At 35.3% G+C, this 26,375-nt stretch overlaps 4 protein-coding genes across 4 annotated transcripts; all 4 read left to right on the top strand.

Annotated features, from left to right (window-relative positions):
• The first annotated feature begins 2,341 nt into the window (after nt 1–2,341).
• On the top strand, nt 2,342–4,702 carry LOC132182384 (nudix hydrolase 17, mitochondrial). The gene is made up of 5 exons (XM_059595615.2): nt 2,342–2,506; nt 3,317–3,407; nt 3,555–3,638; nt 4,120–4,248; nt 4,342–4,702. Exons 1-5 carry the CDS (start codon nt 2,409–2,411, stop codon nt 4,471–4,473), a joined length of 534 nt encoding a protein of 177 aa, XP_059451598.1. The 5' UTR covers nt 2,342–2,408; the 3' UTR covers nt 4,474–4,702.
• A 3,306-nt stretch (nt 4,703–8,008) lies between these two features.
• On the top strand, nt 8,009–9,979 carry PDLP7 (plasmodesmata-located protein 7). Its single transcript, XM_059595591.2, has 3 exons — nt 8,009–9,006; nt 9,295–9,408; nt 9,531–9,979. Exons 1-3 carry the CDS (start codon nt 8,256–8,258, stop codon nt 9,536–9,538), a joined length of 873 nt encoding a protein of 290 aa, XP_059451574.1. The 5' UTR covers nt 8,009–8,255; the 3' UTR covers nt 9,539–9,979.
• A 4,033-nt stretch (nt 9,980–14,012) lies between these two features.
• On the top strand, nt 14,013–14,921 carry LOC132182694 (HSP20-like chaperones superfamily protein). Its single transcript, XM_059596009.2, has 2 exons — nt 14,013–14,209; nt 14,533–14,921. Exons 1-2 carry the CDS (start codon nt 14,071–14,073, stop codon nt 14,817–14,819), a joined length of 426 nt encoding a protein of 141 aa, XP_059451992.1. The 5' UTR covers nt 14,013–14,070; the 3' UTR covers nt 14,820–14,921.
• Nucleotides 14,922–20,912: 5,991 nt separating this feature from the next.
• Nucleotides 20,913–24,215, top strand: LOC132182895 (putative inactive receptor kinase At3g02880). The gene is made up of 2 exons (XM_059596262.2): nt 20,913–22,429; nt 23,228–24,215. The coding sequence occupies exons 1-2, from the start codon at nt 21,154–21,156 to the stop codon at nt 23,908–23,910; spliced, it is 1,959 nt and encodes a 652-aa protein (XP_059452245.2). The 5' UTR covers nt 20,913–21,153; the 3' UTR covers nt 23,911–24,215.
• Nucleotides 24,216–26,375: the final 2,160 nt, after the last annotated feature.

Raw genomic sequence — 26,375 nt, 5'->3', positions numbered from 1 at the left:
TATATCTCCTATATTTTAATTTTGTTCCATAAAACAATAGGATAATTTAAAAGAAAAGTAAAGTATATATATATATATACTTGTGAAAAAATGAATGTAAAATATCATAAAGAAATCCTAAAGAATCCCCTAAGATTTTCATGAATCTAAAACATGCTCCGAATTACGTCACATAAAAGAGTGGAGTCATATCCAACCACTTATATTAAAACTCCGAGGTGTAATCACTAACTAGTACTACTATATGACCAATTAATATATATATAATGACCAATATTGGAAACTAATTTCAATTTTCATATTACAAGTTGCGGCATGACGCACATTTGAAGCAATGGTATAGAAAAAAAAATACATATATATATATATATATATATATATATATATATATATTGTAGACAAAGGATTTAAATATTCTTTTATAGACCATTTGGTACCAAGTGTGGACTTTGGTGCATTCCATCTAGAGTTTCCCATTAAATCAATTTTGTGGATAATTTCACTTACACTTTTACTATTTCATTGCTTTTGAAATTACGCTTCTCAACTTTAAAATTTTTCAATATTGGATATTTCAATTTAAAAACTTTGCAATGTTACTCTCGAATTAAAAGAGGCCAACGCCTAGGTTTGGCTGTGGGTAAATATCCCGTAAAATATGTGCTATAAAAGACACTATAAGCACGGTATGTCTGTTCACTTGTCTGTTTTTCTTAGTGGCAAAAAAAAGAATCATGTCTTATAATTAGAATATGATTTATCTTTATTTTCTGTTCAAGATTTAAAGTTTGTGCATTTAACCGTGCACATGAAATTAATACGAAATCATATGCAGTGTTAGATTTACAAACTTTAAATTATTTATTTTAGATCACAGCCAAACTTAACTCCCTCGATAGACTCCATCTCTTGTCGGCTAATAAACGGTGGTTTAATTCTTAGGGTCTTCTTTGTACTCATCTAGCTCTCTGTTTAGTGGTTGGTTAGGTCTTGTTTGATATAGGCCCCGGTGATCTTATAAGTTTTCATTTAACCAATTGTTCTTATCTCTTACTTTAAAAAGGAAAAAGAAAAGTAAACTCAGAGACTTTTAAAATATTCTATCATATTTCATAATGAAATACGGTGAGATTCACTGTCTTGTGTCACTTCTAAAGTGGCGGGATGGATTTTGTCAAAAAAATACCATTTCTCGATCTTTTCTTATTGTAAAACCGGGATCAAGTCTAAATTACCTTTAGTTTAGACTTTAGAGAAAGGATAGATACACAACTTTGAGACATAATTTTAGTTTAATTTTTTTTTTTTTTTTTTTTTTTTTTCATGTGGTCTTTTTTTTTTAGGGGTAATTTTACTGAACTTTCATTCGATTTGACAAACTTCTGAAACTTCAAAATCTCTTAATTTAGTCTCATAAACTTTCAGTTGCTCTCAATTTGACTATTCCGTCAAATTTAGCTGTTAAAAATATCAAAAAATACCAAAATATCCCTAATTTTCGTTTTTTTTTTAAAATAAAAAGAAAGTTTTGGGATTAAGGGTAAAGTTGAAATTTTATAAAAAAAGTTAGGGGTATAAATGTCATTTAACGTTTAAAATCTGACGGAAGGGTCCAAATTGATTTCAATTGAAAGTTCATGAAACTAAATTGAAAGATTTTGAAGTTTGTGGAGTTTGTCAAATCGGGTCGAAGTTTAAGAGTTTTTAGTGAAGTTACCCATTTTAAAAAAAAAACAAAATGAAAAATTTTTAAAAAAATAATGAAGTAATAACATCATATGTGATCCTTTTTTATTTGATATATATATATATATTTAAAAAAAAATGCACATTTTTTGAAGAAAAAATAAATAATAAAAAAAAAGACCATATAGAATGTTATTACTTCAGAATTTTTTTTTTTTTTAAATGACTACACAACAGAAAAATCAGCCAAAATTATGTCTCTAGACTCTACGTCTTGTTTGTATCATTTCTCTTTAATTTTTTCCGATTCGGTCGAATGCTAACAACCATATAAAAAAAGTCAGGTGACGCGTCAGCAACACGTGGATGCATGCAACTATGCAAGTAGCAGTTCCCAAGATTGGTCCCACAATTGACGTCACCCGTCACCCGTTGTCTGTATCTAAAGCCTAAAGGTAATAAGGTATGAGAAAATTGTAAATTGTAGGCTCTTCCGAGTGGCGAGTATTATTATTTAAAGGGTAGCTCGGCTGCCCTTTTCGCTCATCATATCCACTAAATAGAAGGAACAGAAACATCACCAGTTTTTCTTGTGATCATTATAGTTATAGGAACCAACCAACCAACCCCATCTTCTTTTTATCAAGAGCTTTGTTTTCGAGATCGCACTTTTGTAGGCTTGTTTTCAGGAATCTACACCCACACACAAAGAAAAATTGGAAATGGTGGCTTTGGTGTCTCAAGAAAACATGGTTGCTTTGGTTTCTCGCACCGGAAGGCATTTGCAACGCTACTACAAGGGTCGTCGCCAAGTTGTAGGGTTCGTCTCTCTCTCTCTCTCTCTGTTGCTTGTTTTGTGAAATGGAGAAAGATTAAGCTGAAATATCCTCGTCCATTAAATTTACTTTAATGGGTTAATTCATTCCTCTGGAAATTTGATATTACTTGGAAGTTTTCGATTTCTTTTGGGGTCCCTTTGGCCTTCTGATTGCAATGGTTGAAGATTGGCGTTCATTGAGGCATTTGAAGGTCTAAGAAGTTCGTTATTTCCGCCATTGGTGCAGAAATTGTTTAAAACTTTCGACTTAATGTTCTTGTTGTGTTCTAGAATTACATTCAAATTGCAGCCAAACACACTCATTGCAAATTTCATGAAAAAGAAAAGGCAAATTCGATGTTTTTCTAAACGCTATAACAGTGTCATTTGATGTTATTTTCAAGAGATGTCCCTCGAACGTTTTCCCAAATTTGACATTTTTCTTGGTTGAGTTGGTCAAATTAAAGCATCACGATCGAAAGTCAATTGCAGCGTGATGGAAATGGATTGCTTTATTTTTTTGGTTGTTGGGGGCCCCGAGCCGACATCTATTTCTATTCGCTTGTGTGATCATCTCTCCTCCTTAGCAATGTGAATCAGTATTTTTTGACCTCTTCAAAATTTGAAAGTTTCTTACACACAAAGTAATTCGTTTTAAAACAAATGATGGGTCCATGTGTTTTGTTTTAAGGAAAACAGGGGTGTCTCAGTGTCGTCCCTAATTTTACTACAAAATAACATATTTTCTACGTTAATTTTATGATTGAATTTGAGCCGAATGCTAATAGAGGATTCATCTATTCTATTATGTAGATGTATACCGTACAGATACTCGGAAGAAGCACGAGAGTTAGAAGTTCTTGTCATCAGTTCACAGAAAAGCGACAGGATGTTGTTCCCAAAGGTACCCAGATTGTTGTTGCTCTTGGTTATACAAAATTATTCAATACGATTACAATGTGCTTGTTGTATTGTGTCAATTAAGTTCAAATGACACATTATTTCAATTTTTTGATCTCTCATTAACATGATCCGTTTACATAATTACCAGGGAGGTTGGGAAATGGACGAATCCATAACAGAGGCGGCTTCACGAGAGACCGTAGAGGAAGCAGGGGTACGAGGCATTATTGAGGTTAGTGGCTATTCTGGCATTTATGCCAAAAGCTTAGGCTAATAAGTGAGACTGAATAAGACATGATTTGATTTAACATAGCTCTAGAGCCGAGGAGTTCGAACATTGACTCAACAACTCAATTTCAAAAGCTTAAGTCGATAAAGACGAGTTGAATTTAATTATTCAATATAAACAAATCTTTTGCCGCAACTGAACATATCAATCCTAGTAAGATTGTTTTACTTCATGGCAGGCAGAAGTGGAGGGAAAAGCCATACAACGTATGAGAAGAATTTTGGTCTAAATAACATGAACGAGAACATATTCAAGAGATATAGTTTGCTTGACAGAAATGTTAAAACAAGTTTAGAAACGGATCAAAATTCAGGTTTTAAAATTTTTTTTTTTTTTTAAAAAAAAATCTCCAAATAAGATGATACAGCAAGAGAGGTATTAGATTCTTGAATATTTGACTGACAGATGAAAAATCTGAATGCAGCGTGAATTGGGTAAATGGAGCTTCAAGAGCAAAACCCATGATACTTACTATGACGGATACATGTTCCCTTTGCTTGTGCGAGAGCAGTTAGATTTCTGGCCGGAGAAGAAATTTCGCCAAAGAAAATGGGTATGCAAAAACAGTGCTTTCAAATGTGAATGCTTTGCCTAAAATTTGTGTTTTTTTTTTAGTAAGTCTCTGATGTTTATAATATGGCTACAGATGAGTGTGCAAGAAGCTAGAGAAGTTTGTCAACATTGGTGGATGAAGGAGGCCCTAGATAAATTTGTAAGTCGGCTGACGTCTCAACAGCATGATGATCACGAAGAAGTTGGCCATTGTTCGTTAAGTTAGGAGGCCAAATCTGATTTTGTAAATAGCAAGTTGTTGAGCAGCGCTGTTGCTTTAAGACCAGATGACCCAAGCTAGGAAAGGTTGTCATTTTCTGGTTCTTTTTTTCCAAAATATTACAAAGCTTCTTGGGTAAACGGTGGAAACGCTGCGAGAATAGTTGAGAATTAGAGACATGTTCGCAAAATTTGTAAACGTGGTTTCTGATAATAAAAGAAGTTTTTGTTTTAGAGTTCGTCTGTTGGCATCGATCTGTCGTTGAATAATATGGTGGTGGTAATTGGTAAATGAATTCAGTGGTCGCTTTCCATGTCGGCATCACGTGGATGTTTGATTTGATGCGGTATTTGTCTTTCACGTTTTCAAATGATGTTGTTAGCCACGAAGACTTTAAAAGGTTTTGTGCAGTGGGGCTAAAAAGATCCTCGATAACATTTTTGTTTTTATTATTTATTTTTATTTTTTAATTGTTTGATTGATGATTATCGGATAATTCTAAAGCCTTAAAAGGCTCAAAAACAAGAGAGGGAGACTGGGAGTCCATCATTATGGGTCAAGTATTGAACCTGTGAATGTGGGCTTAGCCCAATAGTTTATTCGGGTTACTAAGCATAATAAGGCTACCAGGCCCAAAAGTACCCCCAATGCCTTTTTCCCAGAATTAGACAAAGGGGATGGGAAGGTTTTGGGCTTTTGGCCCCTATGTGGAGCTATCGTAGCTATGATCCCAACATAGCTTCTTAAGTTTGTTCGGCTTTGTTAGGCAAAGTCTTTCATTTTTTTTTTTTTTTTTGTTATTGTTTATTACCATTTAAAAAAAAAAAAAATCAACATCAAAATATTCTAATTTTTTTTTTCACTTTTTATTATTATTCAAATAAAAAAATCACTACAAATAAAACTTTTTCACTTTTCCATATTACATTTTCACTTTTTTATATCAAATATTCTTACTTTTTTTTCACATTAATCTACATCAACTACAGTCTAAGGAAAAGGCTTTGCCAAACAAAGCATCATTCTGTCCAATTCCATCGTCAAATTTATTTAACGAAATCAACTTACAATTACCCCATTTATAAAAAAATTAAAATTAAAATTAAAAAAAATAATCAAAGAGTCATTCACTCTAATTTTAGGTGTGACTAACAAAGAAGAGTGGCTCGGTGGCCATGACCCAACACCTTTGGAAAACGGTATAATTAATTGTAATTTTACATGAACTCCTTAAACGAAAAGTTTGTCAAGAATTTGAAAAGAAAAATCGATTTGAACGGAAACAATTAAACTAGCTAGCTCAAAACTTTGGGATGGTGAATATTGATTCGTAAAATGTTTCCAAAGTAAAATAAAATGTTTATTTGAGCAATTAAGAAGAAGACACGTGTAGTAGTTATGGGCTGCCCATGAAGAAACACACTCTTATCCAGAAAGCAAAATGACAACTACAATCGGTTGGTCGGGTGTTACACACCACGAAAGTTAGTGCTGGCACTGGGAGACCAAGACAAAGTATCATAAACTTAAAACGACATTATTGAATGTGACACTCTCCCCTTCTATCACATTCCCTTGTTGTTTCCAGTTGCTCCTCCGGTGTATAGAGGCCAGAAAACCTATGTAAACCAACAAAACATGGGACACAAAAAGTCATAGACCACAAGTTGAGTCCTGTTGTGGAGCCGGATCTGAGCAACAACTCCGATCGAGCAATAAATTTAGCCTGCCCCAGTGTCTCTGTGTAGTCCTACCGACGACAACGTCACCCCTAAAGCACAAATCATCATATATATATGTATATTATTCCAGCTCCTCCTAGGGTACAGAGCTGAGGAAATAAAGCACAACGTACAGCCTTTATTCTAAAGGAAAGGGAGATATATATACAGATCGACTACAGTAGGCCTCCTAAATATTATCAACTTTATAAAGATAATAGTATAAAGAATTACGTATTGGAATCAATTACTTTATCCATGCATTAATTTTTTTTTTTTTTTTTGATTTTTTCCATTATAAGAGAGAGAAAGTTGGAAGAAAAGCTTGACAAGTTGAATATTCATTTGTCTAAAAGTATATATACCAGCAGCTTTGTTTAATTAAGCCTTAATTTAGGCATCGATTTACTTTAACCTAACATCTTTAGCACTATTTTAATGGTCCTTTGTTTGCTACGTACTTTTTTATTTTTATAATTGAAAAAAATCTCGTCACTGATAATGACTAATATTAGCGACGACTTGTAGATCGTCACTAAAGACCATTTTTACTGCAGTGAAGGGAAAGCTTAATACGTACTAAAAAAAAATAAAAAGGAAAGGAGAGAGGCAGTGTCTATCGTTTAGTGCAGTACGTGGGGGGGGACCAATTGGTATGGCGGTGCAAGTGAATAATAGGGAAAACCGCTAGTTTCCTTGTAAACTTCAATAACGATCGATCAATCGTGTCTAAAACTTTCCCGTGAGCAAGCAAGAAATGGCTTTTAGGCCCACTTGGATCCTTTCCAAGCTCACATGGAGCTCTAAAATTCATGCACCGGATCGGAACAACAAGTACAGAATACTCTTCATTTCCTCTTTCAATTCTCTTGCATATATATGCTATTGCTAGCCAAACAGATCTTAGTGCGATGGCCGGGGAAGGGGTTGTTTGTTTTTGTCTTCACTCAAAAAGTTGTGTATGATAGAAAGACAGCCATGAACATATAGAATGGAAAGAAGCTCAATGCCTTTTTCACTTTTGGGTACTGTGAGGTCTTCTTCCCAGACTGTATATGGCAAAAGTAAAAAAGGAAAGAATCTTTTATTTTTCAGACATTCTGGCATCCATTATATGGCCTTGCCTTCGTCATTCTTCATTTTCACTTCAGCCGTTAATGGAGGTTGTTCAAAAGATTTACCATGTAAATTATATATATGTCGTATCCATTGAAATCTCTGCTTCTTTCAAACAGATCATGCTTCCAGCAGGCTTTATGTATTCGTGCTTACTGACAAACTACTTGAGATATGAGATTCTCTCCGCCTTTTAAAAACAACTTCTTGAAAGTCATGCACATCCATGCAACATGGATCACCATTCTACAGATGTTTTTTAATTTCTTTCCTTTTAGGCTTCGAAGGGTGGAAAGTACTGGAAACCCACTTGACCCCCCTTCCAACGCACCTTTTCCCTTTTTCTTTTCCTGCTTGGAAGTTATCAACATATAAAATATGCCATTTCATTTCAAGACATATTATTTTCTATCTTTTATATATATATACATTTAATTGTATTAGTTTCTGTCATATACATTTCACTATATATACACATATAGACCCGTTACATGGGAATACATGTGCTTTCTATCTGATGTGGCTATATATACTAGTATTAGAACTTATAATTAGAGAATAGAAATGAGAATAAGGAAGAGAGACTAAAGAATTAAAGTGGTTCGGCTTATGAGTTACGTCTACACATAAAGTTCATTTATCATTTGTAATTCTTGTTTCTTGATTTATTTTAACTAGTAATTATTGAGTTATTTAAATAATTAAAGGGAATTAGGAAGGTAAGATTTTTAGTTTTTTTTTTTTTTTGGTTCAATAATTGTAAGGAGTCACCAATCAAAGCTTCATAATTTAAGTTCTACTTAAATGTTATTGAAAGCAGCAAAGCCGGCCATGAATGAGCTCCACTGGTGAGAGTTTTCTGCCAGGCCTGTAATTTGCTTATATTATACACCCATTAAGCTCATCTCTCTCTCTCTCTCTCTCTCTCTCTCAAGAGAAACCATTGAAAACATGGGAAGAAGCAGCCAGTTCCTGTCACTGCTCCTCGCCTTCCTTGTCTCTTTCTCTTCTCTTCCCATTCCTTCAGTACTCTCTTCTTCCACAGACTCCTTCGTCTTTGGAGGCTGCACTCAGGAGAAATATGCACAAAACTCACCCTACGAGTCAAACGTCAACTCGCTCCTCACCTCCCTAGTCAACTCAGCTACCTACTCGTCCTACAACAATTTCACCATCATGGGCTCCACCCCACAAGACGTGGTTTACGGACTCTACCAATGCCGCGGCGACCTCTCCATGCCGGACTGCGCCACGTGCGTCGCTCGCTCGGTGAGTCAAATCGGCGTGTTGTGCTCCCAAACATGTGGCGGAGCGGTGCAACTTGAGGGCTGCTACGTCAAGTACGACAACGCCACCTTTCTCGGGGTGGAGGACAAGACTGTGGTGTTGAAGAAATGTGGATCGTCCGTCGGGTACGATACGGATTCCATCAGCCGTCGAGATGCGGTGATGGCCTCGTTGGCCGGCGCGGGTGGGCCATACAGAGTGGGTGGTTCGGGGCAGATTCAAGGTGTGGCTCAATGCGTCGGAGATTTGAGTTTGGGAGAGTGTCAAGATTGTGTTTCCTACGCGATCGAACGGTTGAAAAGCGATTGCGGCGGGGCCGTCTACGGTGATATGTTCTTGGCCAAGTGTTATGCAAGATATCAAACCGGTGGTGCTGATCATGATGATCACTCCTCCAATGGCCATCAATATCATGGTAAAAACCTTTTTTTCACCACTACTTCTAAAGATCTTTAATTTCTAGCTTGGTGATGATCAGTTTAATCAACTTTGCTAATTGTGTAACATCTTGGTCAAATTAATGTGGCTTTGGTTCTACTTTTAAGTCGTATTATTTTTTAGATGAATATGATCTTTAAAGTCTTTAGCCATGTTGAACTTTTGGGAAAAAGGGTACATTTAATTCCATGAAGGAAGGAAGAAATATACAAGTATAATCATGAATTGATTACATTGATTGGGCTCGTTTTTTGTTTTTTGACAGAGAAATCTAGTAGTGAAGGTGAGAAGACATTCGCAATAATCATTGGATTATTAGCTGGAGTGGCTCTGCTCATTATTTTCCTAACATTCATGAGAAAGGTGTTGGGGGAACCTGGTAAAATCTTCACTTTAACCTTTCAGTTTAATATTCCAAGCCATCATTTCCATTCGCATTTGAAGTACTGGAAAAGCTGCAGATTCCATAGATTCAGTTTTTTGTTACTTCTTCTGATGCAGGTAAATGAATTATTATACGTTTGTCAAAAGTTACTGCCACAGCTTTCAAGTACTCTCAAAGCTTCTCAAGTGACGGTCAATCGATTTGCTTTTGGTGGCCTTTTCCTTCTCTCTTTTGTTTTTGCTCAATGATGTCTACTTTTCCTTTTTCTTGAACTTAATTTATATTTTCTTTCCAAGAAGAGGAAGGATGGGGAAAGATGTGTGAGATGGGGTCACTTACCCAAAAAAAAAAACAAAGTTAAAAAAGAGGGTACAAAAGGAGGATAGGATTCCACTTTCTTTTCCACTTAACAAAGCTGTTTTGTCTAATATGAAGAAGAAGAAAAAATGGCATATTCTTTATGTAAAGTTGCAGATGATGTTTCGCCTTGATGATGTTGTATTTGTGTTATCTGTAATATTTACTTATTTAATTTACGTACCCTCAATGTACACCAAACAAAAACAATCTCATCTAACTAGGACTCTTTATGTGGTAGTCCCCAACTCCTGCACATGCAATTCAAAATTTTTTCTAATTCAAAAAAAATTTACATTTTGAAGCAACCCGACCTCTAATTTCCCATAAAATACTTTGAAGAATCTTTTCTTTGGAAAGTAAAGATGATTACCATGGGATAGACCAAAGCACTAAAGCATAGCGTAATCATCACCCCTCCAAGAGCCGTCAGGGGTAACCACCCCCGATGGCACTAGGGGTGGCCGCACCACCCCCAAGAGGGTCACATTGAGGTCCTCTAGGGTTGGCACCACGCCACCCTAGTGCCTGCTGTGGGTGGTCAGCTACCACACCTTCAACCGTTTTTTTTTTATTAAAAATTTGAGTTTTGAAAAAATTAGAAATCATGTGGACTTTTTAGTAATTTAGGTTCAATTCCAATGATTATTCCGTTCCAACCTCTTCTATAATCCCAGTAATATATATTTATTTTTCTAATGGAATACACATTTCGTAAACCAAACGGGCCTTAAAATTAGAACAACCCGTCAAATTCTTTTACTAAAACTAGATTCTCTACAAAACACACACAGAACATTTCTATTATAACCCCCAACTAAGCAACCGTTGCCCTGTTGTAACTTGTAAGGCTATTGTGGGTAGTCAACCATAGAATTGTAAGAGGAAACCAAATTAGCCTCCACCAAGCAACCGAAGGCTGCTGTTTTGCTCTAAAATATACTGCAATGTTTCAGCACAGTTATATATACTCCATCTTTTTCTTCTTTAATAGATAATTAAATAATGGAATCCAGCATTAATTAGTGGATTACCTGTTGGCATAATGCAGAGAAAAGAAAAAAGCTCATTCCTTCTCACTCTAAAACGCCAATTAGAATCACATAGTATATCTTCTCTCCCGTTACCACAGCTTTTGGTGGTGCTAATTACGAGCAAAAAGATCATACAATAAAGTTAGAGAAAGCAGCTACATTTAGATCGAATTCACATATTACCAAGAGGCTTGACAAGTTATAGATGCAACCAATCATGGTTGCATACCAACACCTTTATGCTAAACTAAGCCATACAATTCAGCAACCTCATGTCAGAATATATTCTATATATATGGGATTTTATTTCTGAGATTTGATCTCTGTTAGGAATAAATTCACACTACAAGCCCATCAAATTTTGGGCCCAACGACCAAGAATAGGCCCATAAAATATTAATTAAATAGCAAGGGCTATTTAATTAATCACTACATAATATTTTCCAATTAGGATTATATTATCATAAAGAAATCTTATTTATCTCTACAAGATTGTTATTCACGATTATCATTCCAAGATAAAGCTCAACATTATCTCTACGTAAAAGATTATCTTTACAAGATAATCGTTTGGGATTATCTCAACTTCGAACTCTTAAACCAATTCGAAACAAGGAAAACCAGTTCAAATCAACTTTAACCTTCAAGCCTATAAATTGGCCCCTACACAAGGTACAAGATACGTTCTCTCTCAGATCAGAAAGAATTAGGCATATTAAATTATTGTGCGTCAAAGCATAATATTTTTTGGGTTCTAATTTTGGCATTGGAGTGTCCACGGCATCTACGCCGTCGGACTCTTTGACGCTTTTTCATTCTTTTGCAGCAATTTGGAAAGCACACATCGACGAGTTGTTGATCTCAAAAAACGCGCATTCATCTTGAAGAAAACTGTTCTAACAATCTCCATCTACCATTTTCTATTATCTCCATTTGAATAAGAAGTAAAATGTTGCTCTTAAAGCTTTAACATATGAATATAGATTATAGGCCGAACCGCGTAAAATCTCTTGCTTCAGCTGTTCTTTTTTAATTTCCATAGCCTTATGATTTTCTTCACCCCACAGCTGCACAGTTGTATGCATGGTGCATATGCCACGACTGGCCTACCAGGTGGATCCCAAGCAGAGCTTACTAGTTAAGGAACCGCATAGACAGAGAGAGAAGAAAAACTTTGTTTGTAATGAGAGTTTCTTGTAGCAGACACTGTGATCTTTCAGGAAAGGAAGCAAAAGAGTGATATTCATGGCCTGAAAAAGAGACAACCTTGAAAAAGTGGTAGTGTATTATAACCATGCATGCACATATATAATAAATATGTGGTGCTTGAATACTCTGTCAAACTTTACTTGGCGCCCCATCTTTTCAATTTGATATCCAGCATTGACAATCTTGTACAGCTATATATGCAACCAACTTTCTCAACCATGTCACATTCTTAATGCAATTATATCAACTTTTAAGTAGCTAGCTAGCCTTCAAATTAAGATTGTCATGTCACATGAGCTTTACACATAGGATCTCAACTCACACACTATAAATCATGCAACATTGATTCTGATCATAAACAACTATTTATTAGATTATATATAAAAAAGTGAAAAGGAAAAATAAGAAGAAAAAACAATTAGTGTAGTCGAAAGTTAAATTTCTTTTTATTTTCTCTTTTTCTCATTACATCTTTTGTTTATTGTGTATGGGCCTATTGTCTAACACATTCCCCCTGGGCCTAGGGACACATGGACCAAAATCGTTGGTTAAACTTAAGCCACCTAACCCAAGTATTGCTCGACAAAAGCCCACACAGTAAGATGGATAAGGATTTTTGGTAATTATTTGTTATTTAAATTGCTAGAAATTTGAACATCATATATTAAAAAGCCTACATTAATTAAACTCAAAGCCGGACAGCCCAATCCTCTAACACTTTAGTGCTATCTTTTCAATATGATAAGAATTCAATTGATGTGATACAACTATGACTTCTCAGCGATCTCTTTTGCTGAAAATATCAATCATGTTTAATTTTTTTTGGTAGCTTGTCTCCAATCTCTAGAAAAGATGATGTACTTGCACCATTTTGTGGGTGGCAGAAAGAAAATCGTGGGGTCATGTTGGTAATTCACTGGGAGATCACCTTACTAAAATTTTGGTTTTTTTTTTTTTTTTTAAAGAATCGATTCAGTCTAATTCATTGATAAACGAACATAAAGCTCAAATAATACAGAGCAAAAGCTTTAAAGCAACTATAGCCGAAGCTATGAGATTACAAGTATAAAAAATGATGTATTACATTCTAGAATCAAACAAAATCTGCTAACCTATGACTAATTTTCAAATTAAACAGCAGATCTACGTTAAACAGATTCAAATCAATTCATAGGTAGCTCTTATTCCTTAGCACTGAGGGTAGAGAACATCAAGCCATATCACATCCTCCTCAACCCGACAGCCAAGATAACGTTTGATAATCAATATATATCACATACAACTATCTATTTTAGGTGTTAATTTCGGTCTCAAATCTTAATTTCAGCCCGAGTTCAGCTCAAGAAGAAAATACATCGGCTCAAATCTAACCAAAATCAAATCATTACTAATGAGCAGGGCACAGGCTGATTCTCACGTGGCCTATGTTGGCCCATGAGTATTGCCTAAAGCCCAGCCTTGCTTTACCTTACCTACACTGGAGCCAATTATTGCCTGCTTCATGGCCCGATGAACAACTAGACAAGCCCAAATGAAACCCAACCCATTTAACTAGTCTACTTTTTTAGGTTTGAATTCATCCGTTATTTAATAAACTGTTATACGACATTGAAAATTAGGGATTGATTTTTTCTTGAATAAGGCTGGACTTGTGAAAAAATTAGCATTATTCTTCTTTTTTTTCTTTTTTTTTTTTGTAGTCCTTAATGATTTCAAAGCAAATGTTTACTACCATAATCAATTAAATTATACGTCAATAATATAAATTAATTTAACTGATTTATCAAACCTACACTCACACTGGGGACGGTGGTGCCGGCTGTAGAGTATGATTCCTCAATCATCATCCTCTCGAAGCTCCTACGTTGGAGAAGGAAAAACAATATTTTTTTTAAAAAAAGACAGTGGATAAGCCCCACAGAACCTTCTGGATTCTCTCGGATCACTTCTAGAAGATTAATAACCAACGCCATATATTTTATATATATATATATCAAAACAACATACAGTTCGAGGGAGCTAGAGAGCTAGAGAGCAAGCTAACATCACGATCAATATGGCTGATGGTGTTTTTGGGTACCCTGTTAGGCGCTTCTTCTGGAGCCCTCCAATCTTCCGAGAATTGTCCGGATCAACGGCCCTCATGGACTGGCTCGAATCTCCTACTGCCCACATCTTCAAGATCAACGTCCCAGGTACCACTTATTCTCTCTCTCTCTCTCTCTCTCTCTCAATTGGATTGAGATGTTTTGTTGATCGATCGGTTCTGTACTTTTTGTTTAATTTCATATATTAATATTACCAAGTGGAAGTGTTGCATGCTTTTGGACTTGCCAATTTTTCTAATTGAGTTTTCTTGTTTTAGCAATTTAGCAAATCTCTCTCCATTTCCCTCTTTAGTTTTTTACATTAAAATAGAGTGGAATCCTTTGTGGGTTTCTCAAAATTGTGCAACTTTTTGATGATTCTGGCGTAGTCTTTGATGGGTGTTCCGGATTGAGCAAATTTCTGTGAATAGGTTTGAGCAAAGATGATATAAAGGTGCAGATAGAGGATGGTAACATTTTGCACATAAAAGGAGAAGGTGGGAAAGAGGAGCCCCATGCAAAAGACACTGTTTGGCATGTAGCCGAGAGAGGCACAGGAAAAGGAGGATTTTCTCGGGAAATTGAATTGCCGGAGAATGTGAAGGTGGATCAGATTAAGGCTCAGGTGGAGAATGGTGTTCTCACCGTCGTTGTCCCAAAAGATGCAACCCAGAAGTCGTCTAGAGTTAGAAACGTCAACATCAGTAGCAAGCTCTGAGCTCCAAGCTTCGAGCATAAGATGGCTTGATAGATTATGTAAAATGTATGGGACTCCTGAGTGTAATGATGTAAAATGTATGCGACTCATGTCTTTTTTTAATCCTTTCAAAATTGACATTTACTTTTAAAATTATTATTAAATTAAAATTTTTATAATAATCTGTCCCAAACAAAGAGCGGAACAGCATAGTCTCCAGTTCATTTGAATTGGATAATATCCAGTTAATTATATTAAAGATATATTTTTATCTTTTTACTTTGTGAGAGGACAAAAATATTATTTTATTATAACTAACTGAATATTTTTCAGTTCAAATGAAATAGAAAGGATTCTAATCCAAGAAAAGTTTAGAGTCTGTTTAGAATTGCGTTTGAAAAATAAAGTTTTTAAGTCAAAAAGAGTTTTTCGGTAAAAGCTTCATTTTTAAGCTTTTATCAAAAGTTTTTATTTTTTATTTTTTTATTTTTTTATTTTTTTTTTAGACTTTTTGGACCCTTAAAAGCGCTTTTAATTTTTTTACCAAACGAGTATGTTTTTCTTTAAATGGACATTTTGAGTGTTAAAAGCATTTTTAAGTCCCTCAAACATAATCTCAAACAAACCCTTAGTCAAAAATCATTTTTTTGACTTAAAAGTTACATTTCTCGAATACAATCTCAAGGATGCTCTCAATATATGGCATTTTGAGTGTTAAAAGCATTTTTAAGTCCTTCAAACGTAATCCCAAACAAACCTTTAGTTAAAAAGCATTTTTTTAACTTAAAAGTTACATTTCTCGAATACAATCCCAAGGATGCTCTCAATATATGGCCTTGTTTGGTAAACAAGCCTTTTACAATGCCCCAAACAAGCCTTTTACAATGCCCTGTTCATAATTGGTGAGGAGAAAAAAATGAGTAATAATTAGTATGGAAAAGTAAAAACAATTGTATTAAAAAGTAGAAAAATTTTATTTTGTAGTGATTCTTTTATTTAAATAATTGTAAAAAGTGAATGATGTGATATAAAAAATGAAAATATTTTAATGTTTATTTTTTTGAAAAATGAGATGAATAGTGCGAGGAAATGGGATGTAGTTTATCAACAAGGCCAGAGTGAAGAATGTAATGTGCTTTTGGGCCAATCTTTGATTGGATCGGTTATTAATTAACACATTGGGCCTTGTTAAAAGCCTATTGCAAAACCATACGTCAATAAAAGTCTGGAAAATCAGGCCACCAACCTTCCATTTTTCGTTTATTTTATTTTATTTAAAGACCTCAATTTAAATATTTGATTGATTTAAGATATGAATTTAGGCTCGATATAAATTTGAGACCTCTATAACCCATTTGTCAAAAATAGGTTTGTAGATAAGCTTATACTAATAAAATTAACAAATCCAAAAAAAAAAAAAAATAGTTGTGTTGGACGCAGCCCAGCCGTAATGACCCAGTCATTGTTGGGCCGTGATCCCAGATTTCCCAGCTGCCCCTAAGATAAAGATTGGCTTGTAGCCACCTCGACCAAAGTGGGTGGAGCCAACCGGCACATTCTCTAACAAAGGGTATATAATACGGACCATACGGTTAATACCTCCCCAATAAAAATACAAAAAGGAAATAGAATTTTGAGAGAAATATATAATGTGATGGAAATGACAAGAAAGATAAATTATGGTGTAAAGTTCGAGTAAAGACACATATAGTATAGAGAGATATTGGAGTTGGTGGCTCAAAGCTTGAAGAGAGGAGCTTGGAGAATTAAGTTATATTTTTACAAATTATGCAATATATGGGTATTTTTCACAATAAAAAAAAAAGGGTTAATACTTTTTTTGGTATCTGGGTTTTAATGTTTTTATTTTTTTCTTCTTAAGTTTTAAAAAAGACAAATCTAATATCTCAGATTTTGGAAAAGATCGAATTACTATCTTCGTTTATATTCTATGGGATGGCCAAGCCACTCCCAGGGGGTGGCCGGCCACCCGAGACTGGCCTTGGGGGTGGCTCCTAAGGTTAAACTGGGGGTGGTTCGGCCACCCCATAGAATAATATGATAAACGGAGGTGGTAATTCGATTTTTTTAAAAAAAATCTAAGGTACTATATTTGATTTTTTTTTTAAACTTAAAGAGGAAAAAAAATAAAAACATTAAAACGCAGGTAACAAAAAAAATTATTAACCTTAAAAAAAAAACATTATGTTTAATGTGGTACGAGGCAATATTTAAAAATTGTTCGAGGAGTATAATTGTATTTTCACAATCATTCGTGACGAAAATGTTAATAAAAGTCTCAAATATAGAATAGGCCTAAATTCAAGTCTTAAATTTATTAAAATAAAAAGTAAGGTATTATAGGAATTGAGTGACATCACATGGTTAGATATGTGCTGTGCACTGGCGACATTGTTTGGTTACCGCTAATTCATTTTTCTAAACATTGTTGATATAAATGCAGCAAGTTGAAGACGATTATGTCAATTTTATATTCAATGATAATAATGAGGAATAAAACCATGGAAGTTGGAACAATTGGTAGATGAACCGTGAACGTATCAAATACAAAGAACCGTAACTTGACATTGAGCCAACAAGGTATTGACACGTCAGTTGGGAATCTTTTTGTAAAGCAAAACAAACAAATAAAAAAATAGCCTCTGTTTTCCTTTTCTGGGTTCGCTTAAGGAACGTAAGCAGTAAGCATCAATATTTATTTGGTAATCGTGATGAGCTGGATTTCCTGCCTGCAAAATGTACTGCGCATGGGCATGGCCCACAACCATATCAGCATTGAAAGACGGTGCACCAATTGGCCTACCAATTGGTGCTTGACTTTTGTCCCGGAGAATGACGGCTTTCCCAATCTTTTCCCACTTTAGTTTTCAGATTATCCAATTGCTCTATAAAATAGTTTGCTAATTCATTCTATTTCTTTCTATTAATAAAAATCAAAACATTAATTATAATTCTCCTCACAAAAAAAATTTAAACTATTTTTACTTTTATGATACTTCAAAACAATTTTTCAATCAAAACACACACAAAGAAAAAAAATTAATTAATTAATTAAATTAAAAAATAAAAAATAAAAAGGCTATCCAACACTTTAGTTACTTTTTACACTCCGTTATCACATTCATTTTATATTAATTAATTTGTCGGATTTTAAGTGTTTTTTTTTCAAATGAATATTATATATCACACCACTATCTCAATATGTTAGTACATGTATATGAGATGAATGTTCCTCATATGTGTTTATTTCTATATATGTATTTATTTTTCCCTTTAATAAAGTGTTGGCAATAATATAATAAAAAAAGAATGATAAATAATATTTTAAAGCAAGTATAAAATGAAATAGATAATCTGTTAGAGTGTGTAGTAAAAAAACAGTAGCTAAAGTAAAGAATTGTACTTTTTCATTAGGTAAAATATCTAATACTGTTGGAGATGCTCGATTAGCAGTACCATATCAGTATAATATAATAGTAGTGTGCAGTTTTTCATACCAGCTACTTAAAAGAAACATAGTTAGCCGTTTAAAATATGTAAAGTTAACCGATGTGAAATTGGTGTAAAAGATAGACGTGAAGATATTTGAGATTTCATCTTCATTAATTTTATGAACATGTATAATTATTCCTTTTCACGTGTATCAAACAAGAGTTATGATAGAGAGAACACGGGCGTGATGCACGCCTGTGTTTTTTAATATTAAAATAATATATTTTAATATTATAATTAAAAATAATAATATTAAAAAACACAGGTGTGCATCACGCCCGTGTTCTCTCTATCATCACTCATCAAACAATTATCAGAGATAATTTCAAATAAATTATTGTGCATGTGAATTTCAAACTCTCAACTTATCATTTTAATTTTTTGTTCTTTAAAAATTTCAATCTTGGTCCGAATGATGAAACATCAAAGTTTTTGTTACTTGTAGCAGCATATATACCAATAAAGTATTTATCCATATTCCACAAGAAGGCCGGCAAGAGACTCTCATTTCCAGCAACATTTTACAATATGTTGTACCTTGTTCCATACAACTTCATTTTTTATTTTTATTTTTATTTTTTTTGCTGACAATACATTGAAATCCCTAAACAATGACATTGGGAAGCAAGCCTTTCAAAGCAAAAGATTCAATTAAAGTAAGCTAGAAAAAAGAAAAAGAAAAAAGTCCTATTAAAGTGTGTGTTGCTATCGATGGAAAAAGTAAAATAATCGACTTTTTCATAATTTTTTTTTTCTTTTAATTGAAAAAACTAAAGAACATTTATCGATTGTTATACAAATGATATGATATCATATTTGTCAGATGGTATCATGTAAACCGTTAGATGCAGTAAAATAAATTTTAATCGTAAAATGACTTATTTCCCTTTCAAATGAAGTAGAAATAATCTTACTGCATGGGGTGTTTCCGCTCTCATTATCTTTAATTTCGGTGCTAAAGTCTAATTGTGTCTCACCCAAAAGATTAGCTCAATGGACGAGTTCATGAAAGCCTATAAAATTTTACTTTCAAATTAAGTGAGTAAATTATTTCCCAAATGATCATTAGTGAGCTTCTTACACTCACTAAACATTACAAAATGGAATTACCCATTGGCTCTCTTTGTAGTTGGTCGAGAGAGGTTGTTTTGAGTACTGTGTATATTAAGTTAATTATTATGATCATAGCTGTTTATAATTAGTTAAAAAAGAACATATTGTATATAGTGTAGCTTTCCAGGCGGGGCGGAACTAAAATTTTAAGTTTGAGAGGAGGGGAACAAAATTAAAAAGGTAAAAAGTTAATTTTGAAAGAATTTGTACATTTTTTTTAAAAATAATTTATGGGACCAAACGTGGTTCTGCCCGTACTACTACACGATTGACTGTTAAAGTATCAATGGAAAATAAAAGAAACGTTGTTAAGGTACTATAGTTTTTAGTACAAATTTTTTTTTTTTTTTTTATAAACTCACGTAATATAATATTTTAATAATAAAAACATTAAGCAATAAAATTTAATTATTTAGTGGTTGATGTTGTAAGTACCGTATAGACAGTTAACACTAATTTAATGAAAATTGGAAATAAAAACTGTCATATTCTTTAAAAATGTTTTTGTTCAATTCAATATTAACTTATGGTTTGATAATGTTTTTTGAATTTACTTTTTCTTTTTTAGCATAAAAGCAAAAATATTTACAAACAACATCAAATATAAAACACTCTATATAACTTTTATATTTTTATTAAAAAAAAAAAAAAAAAAAAAAAAAACCTTAAAGATGATTACCAAACAAGCCCGTAGTACAACTGTTTTTTTTGACACATGGATTACCAAGTCCCAACTCCCAAGAAATAAGAAACATTTCTCTCCAACGGTACGGAAGTACTTACCTATCATTGAAACGTAGCATAAAGAGGATGACCCACTGACAGCTAATGGTGAAGTATATTCCTATTTTATTCACCAGATGTATGATATGAATTACCCTATTCCTTAGAGACCACTTCGATCGTAACGACACTTATATTTAGCTATTAAGAAATGTTAGAAATATTAAATTTTTTATTAAGAGATGATTTTTAAAATGATATGAAGTTTATTCATTGAAAATAATGCTTTGAGTATTAATGAATAAACTTTACATTATTTTAGTATTATTTTTTGGGTAACTTTAATATTTCTCTCCTCTTTATCTTTTCAACTGATCCTTTTCATCCAATTTGTTACTGTAAACTTGCACGTATACTCTTACTTAGTGAAGGTGCTAAATATCATTGGTAATGGGGTAATGACTGTTTCCTTATTTGACAAGAGAGGAGCCGTCCGTCCCAACGCAAAACAATTTTGCAAGCAGAATTTACAGAGGCTCCAGCTTGCAGCTGAAGCAATGAATACAAGAAAAATGATTATATATATATATACAGCGCCGCTCACAACTCACAGACCCAGCGAAGCCCCAAACCCCATTATTATTTTATTTTCTTTTGATATTTATTTTCGGTGGGGATCCCAAATCCGATTGGATGAAGTGTTTGTAAGCTCCGCGTGGAAGAAGCTTCCTCGATCTCCTACTAATCAGAGTCAGCCACTGTCCATTTTGCTCGTCAAAAAGGTACACAAAAATTAAAAAACAAGAAAAAGACAAGGCAACGACTTGGCCAACTCTCACACGAGGTTTTTAACCCTCGCTTTGGTTTCCGAGGGTTTATTACAAAAAAAAAAAACAACTCCTCAACTACCTGGCCACCCTTGTCTCCCTCTCATTGTAAGAATTCTGAGACAGTGTTGGGACGGGACTGTGTGTGTATTTTTTCCCTTTTCCTTTGCCCCACAACAATGGAGGGGCTGCAAGTACTGCAACTTCTGTTTGTTTTGTCAATCTGTTTCAGTGTTTCTACCGGCGGAGCGTTAGATCTGGCGTCCGACAGGGCGGCTCTGCTGGCGCTCCGTGGCGTCGTTAAAGGACGCTTGCTGCTCTGGAACATCACCGACACGAATCCGTGCTCGTGGACCGGCGTCACGTGCCAGAAGGAGCGGGTCACCGAGCTGCGCCTCCCCGGGACTGGCCTAGTGGGGCAGCTGCCTCTGGGGATTGGGAACCTGACCCAACTCACCACGCTCTCGCTCCGCGCCAACGCGCTATCCGGGCCCATACCCGTTGACTTCGTCAACCTCGCTCTCCTCCAGAACCTGTTTTTGCAGAATAATTTATTCTCCGGTGAAATCCCGGGGTTCATGTACGATATGCAGAGCCTGGAGCGGCTGATTCTCGCTAACAATAACTTTTCCGGGGACATTTCGCCTCGGATTAACAATCTGACCAGGTTGGGTATTCTGTTTCTGGAGAGTAACAATCTCACTGGGTCGATTCCTGATATTGATATCCGAACTCTGGTCCAGTTCAATGTTTCTTTCAATCGGTTAACTGGGCCGGTGCCGGAACAGCTTTCGACTCAGCCCGCCAGCGCTTTTGAAGGCAATTCGCTTTGTGGAAACCCATTGCCGGCCTGCCCTGGGAGTGGGAGTGGGAGTGGGAGCAAGAGCAAGAGCAAGAGCAAGTTGTCCGGTGGAGCGATTGCCGGGATTGTGATCGGGTCGTTTGTTGGTTTCGCGCTCATTGTGGTTGTTTTAATCTTTTTGTGTCAGAGGAGGAGTGGTGGGAAATCGGATTCCAAGGATTTGGCGGCGGCTAAGCGCGGCGAGGCTGAGATTCCGAGGGAGAAGTCTTTGGTGGAGAGCGAGAGTACGAGTGCGAGTGCTGAGTATTCGAAAGGGAGTGTGAGGGGTGGTGGAAGTAAGAGTTTGGTGTTCTTTGGGAATGTCGGGACGATGTTTGATTTGGAGGATTTGTTGAGAGCATCCGCGGAGGTACTCGGGAAGGGGACGTTTGGAACGTCTTATAAGGCCACTTTGGAGTCAGGGATGGCTGTGGTGGTGAAGAGGTTGAAGGAAGTGACTGTGTCGGAGAAGGAATTCAGGGAAAGGATCGACGAGATTGGGAGGACCGTTCATGTCAATTTGGTCCCACTAAGGGCGTATTATTACAGCAAGGAGGAGAGACTTCTTGTTTATAATTGCTTACCCTTGGGAAGCTTATCTGCACTTTTGCATGGTGAGCATTTCGTTGTTATAATTTGGTTTCTTCCCTTTTTGGCCAATTTGATGCTTGTGGGTTTGATTATGTTTCTCTTGTGCTAACTCTTTAGGGACATTACTTCCTATCACTGTAGACTTATTATTATTATTACTATTTTCTTTTTATGTGGGTATGCTTGCATTCCTGTTTTCCTATCATCATGTCTCTGCAATATGCCATCGTTATTTTACTTGGCTAATGATTATCCGCAGTTCTCATTATATTATATCTCCTCCAATGTTTTTGTTATGCATCTCCAAAACTGACCTTGGATTAATTTGTGAGAAATTGATGGTATCTGTGTTCGTGATGAAATGTTATGTTAATCATGAGTTCTAGACAATCAAACCTATTAGAGACAATTCCCAAATCATTTACCATGTACACTTTATAGTTTGTAATTTGTTGGAAACCCACATCATACTTGCTAGTTGGTCAACTTTACTATTTCTATGAAAAGATGCAGACATACAGTACTTTGGTTGGATTATCAATGTTCTGAACTTCAAATTTTCATGTATGGATAGTTAGCATTCTTTTGAAATGACCTGAGGAAATGGTTTTGTGCCTGTATGCAGCTGCAATTGTGCATACACACTATTCTTTCATGTAGTGTTGTGCTTGCTTTGAGTTCAAACTTTGCTGACTTTGGTTCATTTTGCTGTGTATACACAATTGAATTGAGTTTGCTTTGTGTTTCTGTTTCCTCCAATGCTGGATTTTGCCTGGTTTACTGCCTTTAATCTCGTTTGTTTCCCCATTATTTCATTGCAGGAAGCAGAGGGTCTGCGAGGACTCCATTGAATTGGGAAACCAGGTCTGGCATTGCTCTTGGAGCTGCCCACGCGATTGCATTCCTACACTCCCATGGCCCGACAATCTCCCATGGTAACATCAAGTCATCAAACATCCTCCTCACCGAATCCTACGAAGCTCGTGTCTCGGACTTCGGCCTTGCCCGTCTTGCGCTCCCCACCTTTACTCCCAACCGCATTGATGGCTACCGTGCCCCAGAAGTCACAGACGCTCGCAAAGTATCCCAAAAAGCAGATGTTTACAGCTTTGGTGTACTAATTCTGGAGTTGCTTACAGGGAAGCCTCCCACTCATGCTTTGCTAAATGAGGATGGCGTAGACCTCCCCAGATGGGTCCAGTCTGTTGTCCGAGAGGAGTGGACTTCTGAGGTGTTTGACATTGAGCTTCTCAGGTACCAAAGTGTTGAGGAGGAGATGGTTCAGCTCCTACAAATAGCTCTTGAATGTACAGCTCAGTACCCTGATAAGCGTCCTTCAATGGCAGAGGTGACAAGCCGAATCGAGGATCTCTGTCGATCTAGCTCGCAGCGAGAACTAGACGCAGATCGTGTTTTGTTTAGTGATCAAGATGATCAAGGGCTGTCACAGCCATCTTCAGCACAGTTTTACTCGGTTGAAGGTGCACCGCCATCTTCAGCATAGTATTAAAGAAAAAGATCAGCAATCTTCCATCACACGAAATTTAGTGCTTTATTTGTTTGTTTATTCGTGGGTTTTCTTGTAGAAGAATCAACTCCGCGTTGTCCCTTATCTCTTCCTTGTTCTTTAATCTCTTTGCCTTTACCCCATTTGCATAGTACGAGCTTTCTTTATCCCCCTTCGTTTATACATTTCATTTCTTGGGGGAATTTCAATCTTATTATTTTCATCTGGTTTAGTGAGGATTGTGAACAACTGTTACATTGCTCTATTTGGGTACAGTGCTGCAGTTAGATTGAGATGTTTGAGTTGCTTCCTCGTAACACGATTGTTGGCTTTATCTGGTTCCTAAGTTGAGATGTTATTATTGGAAAGTTTTCAAAATTAAATGTATCTACACATTGGCCCCACAGATCTAATATGTGGGGTTCATGTGTATGACCCATATGGCTTCACTAATCTAATAGTAATTTTAAAAAGTAAAAAGATAGAAGAATAATAAAAGAGAAAATGAATAATAAGTGCAATGTGGTCCCTTGATGGCGAACTTGGCACATGATACCTAAAATAAGTGCTCAATCAGACTGCTAGAACTAGACGACCATGACAATTATTTTCTATTAATTACAAAATACATGTTTGTTAATCAACATGCGTGAAACCCTTTGAAAAGATTGTTCTAACAAGAAGCTTCAGTTGCATTTCAAAATTTGCAATTTTACTGCAATCTCTCTCTCTCTCTCTCTCTCTCTCTCTCTCTCTCTTAAAAGCTTAATCCCTTCTGTCTTACACAAAATTTTCGTAGAAAAATTATATTTGTCATACTCTTATTTCACTAGGCTAATGTGGTAGGAGAAAGAAAGAGAAATGCTTAGCTTCATTAAAAAATCCATCTTTTGGCCATTTTAATTTTAGGTGGTATAACCCATTTTCCAGAAATCTATTAATTGATTGTTTAAAATCTATTAATTTTAAAATATGTCATGCCACCTTGGATTAAAATTGTCAAAAGATGGACTTTTTAGTGAAGCCAAGCATTTCTCATAAAGAAATGGGCACTGCCACGTCACCCAAATCACCCAAATGAGATGAGGGTAGGATGGGGGGTATGGCAAATAATACAACCCTATTTGGTAATATGCAAATGTCGTTAAACCGTTTTATGGTTTGAATTGGACTTGTTCACCAACTCTTGCTTTCTCGATGTTTTTATGAAGTTGAGATGTTGTAGACGCAAGGCAGTGGATCTTGAACCATTTTATGGTTTGATTTGGAATCGTTTACCGAGTCTTGCTTTCTCAATGTTAGGAATTGGGACCCGATATTACCCAACAAACTGATTAATTACAACGGGAAACCCCTTTCAAAATCTTAGGAAAATTTTCTTTTCTCTTTGTAATAAGTAGGAAATTTTCTTTCTGTTGAGCATTTGTTATTAGTAGATGCAATCCGTTTAAATGGGAGTCAAAGGGGAAAAGAAAAAGAAAAAGAAAAAAAGAGGCTAAATGCCTTACGCAAAAGAGGAAAAAGGATTAGCAGAGAACATCGATCTCTCACTCGTGCCCCATTTCAGCACGCTTAATCCGGTGCTTTCATTACTAATTGGTGCTTTGACTGTCATAATATTATTGGGGTTCATCCTTTCTTTGTGAACTGACCATGCTTTTCTTTCTCCTTTAATATCTTTCACAGTAGAGGCTTTTCTTTTGCAGCTATATTTTATTTTATATTATATTGCTGTTTATATTTTAGGAATTCACATGTTTCCCTTGCTGTGAATGAAAGTTATTTTGTGCCGGACCGATCCACAATCATACTCACAATTTTATAATTTATGTAGGTTATATTTGGTATACCGTATACGTAGGATTAGATATCGGAACGGAATAGTTATTTTATAGTTTGGTCGGGCATGGTCATTAGCAGGGACCGACCCAGGTTTCAATTTGGGGAGGGATCAAGGGCCAAAAATATTTTGGGAGGGACTAATGAACAAAAAAAATATTAATTTTCTTTTTGCCTAAATTTTTTTTTTCTTATGATTTGGTGGTGGACTAGGGCCACTCCCGGTCCCCCCTAGATCCATCATTGGTCATTAGGAATAATTATTCTTAAAGAATAGTTATTTTCTTAAAATGTCTAATAGCTATTTCTCTATAAAAAATAATAGTTATTCCCTAATGATAAAATAATCCTAAAAAAAAATTAATAAAAATCATCATTATATTCTAACTTCTTATATTCCCGATAACACTTTACTCATATTCCAAGATAATTATCCTCCTATTTTAACCTTATTGTTGCTTTTGCTTCCGGTACAACTATAATTTGTTGAAACTGAGTTGTTAGGTCAGTTTGAAAGGCAAGAGGAGAGAAATTGAAGTTAGATATTATGATACTTCCAACGGTATTAAAATGTTAGGTTAGATGTCACTATTTGAAAACATTTCAGAAAATGATATTGTGAT

The sequence above is a fragment of the Corylus avellana genome, chromosome 5 (genome assembly GCF_965113065.1).
Source record: "Corylus avellana chromosome 5, dhCorAvel1.hap1.2, whole genome shotgun sequence".
NCBI classification, from domain to species: domain Eukaryota; kingdom Viridiplantae; phylum Streptophyta; class Magnoliopsida; order Fagales; family Betulaceae; genus Corylus; species Corylus avellana.
Note: the sequence above shows the minus strand (reverse complement) of the source record. Positions and strands in the feature narration are given on the sequence as shown.